The sequence below is a fragment of the Mus caroli genome, unplaced genomic scaffold (genome assembly GCF_900094665.2).
Source record: "Mus caroli unplaced genomic scaffold, CAROLI_EIJ_v1.1 scaffold_14040_1, whole genome shotgun sequence".
Lineage (NCBI taxonomy): Eukaryota > Metazoa > Chordata > Mammalia > Rodentia > Muridae > Mus > Mus caroli.
Genome location: NW_018388551.1, coordinates 19,072 through 20,808, shown reverse-complemented (window position 1 = coordinate 20,808; position 1,737 = coordinate 19,072). Strand labels below are relative to the sequence as shown.

General features: G+C 34.9%; 1 protein-coding gene across 1 annotated transcript; it reads right to left on the bottom strand.

Moving 5' to 3' along the window:
• Positions 1 to 898: 898 nt before the first annotated feature.
• Positions 899 to 1,455, bottom strand: LOC110287674 (zinc finger protein 431-like). Its single transcript, XM_021154233.1, has 3 exons — positions 1,447 to 1,455; positions 1,143 to 1,269; positions 899 to 963 (listed from the first exon to the last, which is right to left on the bottom strand). Exons 1-3 carry the CDS (start codon positions 1,453 to 1,455, stop codon positions 899 to 901), a joined length of 201 nt encoding a protein of 66 aa, XP_021009892.1.
• Between the last annotated feature and the right edge of the window lie 282 nt (positions 1,456 to 1,737).

Genomic DNA, 1,737 nt, shown 5'->3' with positions numbered 1-1,737 from the left:
TCCTTTTTATCTATGAGATTTTTCACAAAATTGAAGGGAAATGGAAGAGCTCAGACCTTTACCACACCGTGTACATTCATTAATTCCCTATACTGTTAAATACACTACATTTTCACACTACATTAGCAAAGTAGACCAGGACAGACATAAAAGAAGTTCCACAATCCTAGTACTCATAGGGATTACTTGCAGTGTGAGTTTATGAATATATTCCCACTGTAGTTGGAAAACCAACTGATTATAAACTTGTATCAAACTGAGAAAGTTTGCTCAAATGTGGACTACTACAGAGAGTTTAATTGTTCTGGGAGAGAGGGAATGTCCTGTTTCATTCAATATTGCTATGCTAACATGGATTGTATCCATTGTGATACAGGATATACCTATTAAAAAAAGAATAGCAAATGAAAGATTTCTACATAGCTTTCACACAGTTTGATTGTTTGTTCATATAGGACCTAGGGTTTCTCGTCAACAACATTCTTGACTCCCATAAACTGCCCCTCTCACTTAAACTTAGCAATGTTACTATATGAATAATCAGCTTTACTATGGAATATTTGCTTATTAGAAACATACACTTATCACCTAATATATATCTTTGGCAATATGTGAGTGGTATGAGACCAGATGGGCAGTTCTACAGAGTAGCTGGAATGTGGCTATGATTCAAATGGTAATATAAGTTAAGGCATTGTTTCCTTGTCTTATCTTTCAGAGAAAGGCCTTGAAAACACAAATCAGACACCTGACATTGAGGTACATGAATTTGTAAGAATTTAATAATAAATACACTTAAAGAAGTGCATTTTTCTTTACACTGTTGCTTTTCTTGAAAAGTTCCAAGATACATTAACATTTCTTCAGAGGCATATTCATAGCAACTTGCACATGAAAATTACCTTCCATGTCTCCTGGAACTTTTATAATGATCTTCAATATTACGGTCTTCCCACTTGTAGCCTAAAATATAGTACCAGAAAATTTAGCATATATTAGGCAAATTTAAGTTACTATCTTTATAAACCTGATTTATTTACCTTATTCTTCCCCATTCTCAATTGAAATTTCAGAAAAACATCAATAACAAAGAAATAGTTGTTTCCTGATTTTAAGAAGTAAAGGAAAATTCATAGTCTTACCTACAGCATTGAGGTTCCCATAGGTCTCCAACATCACATCTCTGTAGAGGCTCTTTTGTGAAGGATTCAGCAAAGCCCATTCTTCTCGAGTGAAGTTCACATGCACATCATCATAGGTCAGTTCATCCTAAAATATTCCATACATGTGTAAAAATGAAACCATGATACTAACATCACTGTAAATGTATGCTTCGTTGACAATATATTTGTATGATTCTGGTGCTTCCCCCACTTATTTCATGACGAAGAAGTTCTAATGTAATTATCAAATCATCTTAGAAGGAAACTGAATAATAAGGTTCACTTCTGTCATTTCTTTGCTCTTTGAATGGTAGCCTTGCAAGAGAAATGCTAATTAACAGAGGAGGTGAGTAGTATTGAGCACACATCAGAGAAATTTTATGAACAATTACTAACTACAAAAAATGATGGACAAACTGAGTATAGTAGTTCATGTCTTTAATGGCAGCACTCAGGAGGTAGAGGCAGGTATATCTCTGGTCTACCCAGGACAGCCAGAGGTATATATTAAGGCCCTGTCTCCCCTGTAATAAGCGAACAAGCAAACAAGAAGGAGAGAAAGGACTCAGAGGTT

Coding starts and splice junctions, on each gene's coding strand:
- LOC110287674 (XM_021154233.1), bottom strand. Junction 964..1,142: donor TGGGAACCTCAATGCTGTAG/GTAAGACTATGA, acceptor ACTATATTTTAG/GCTACAAGTGGGAAGACCGT.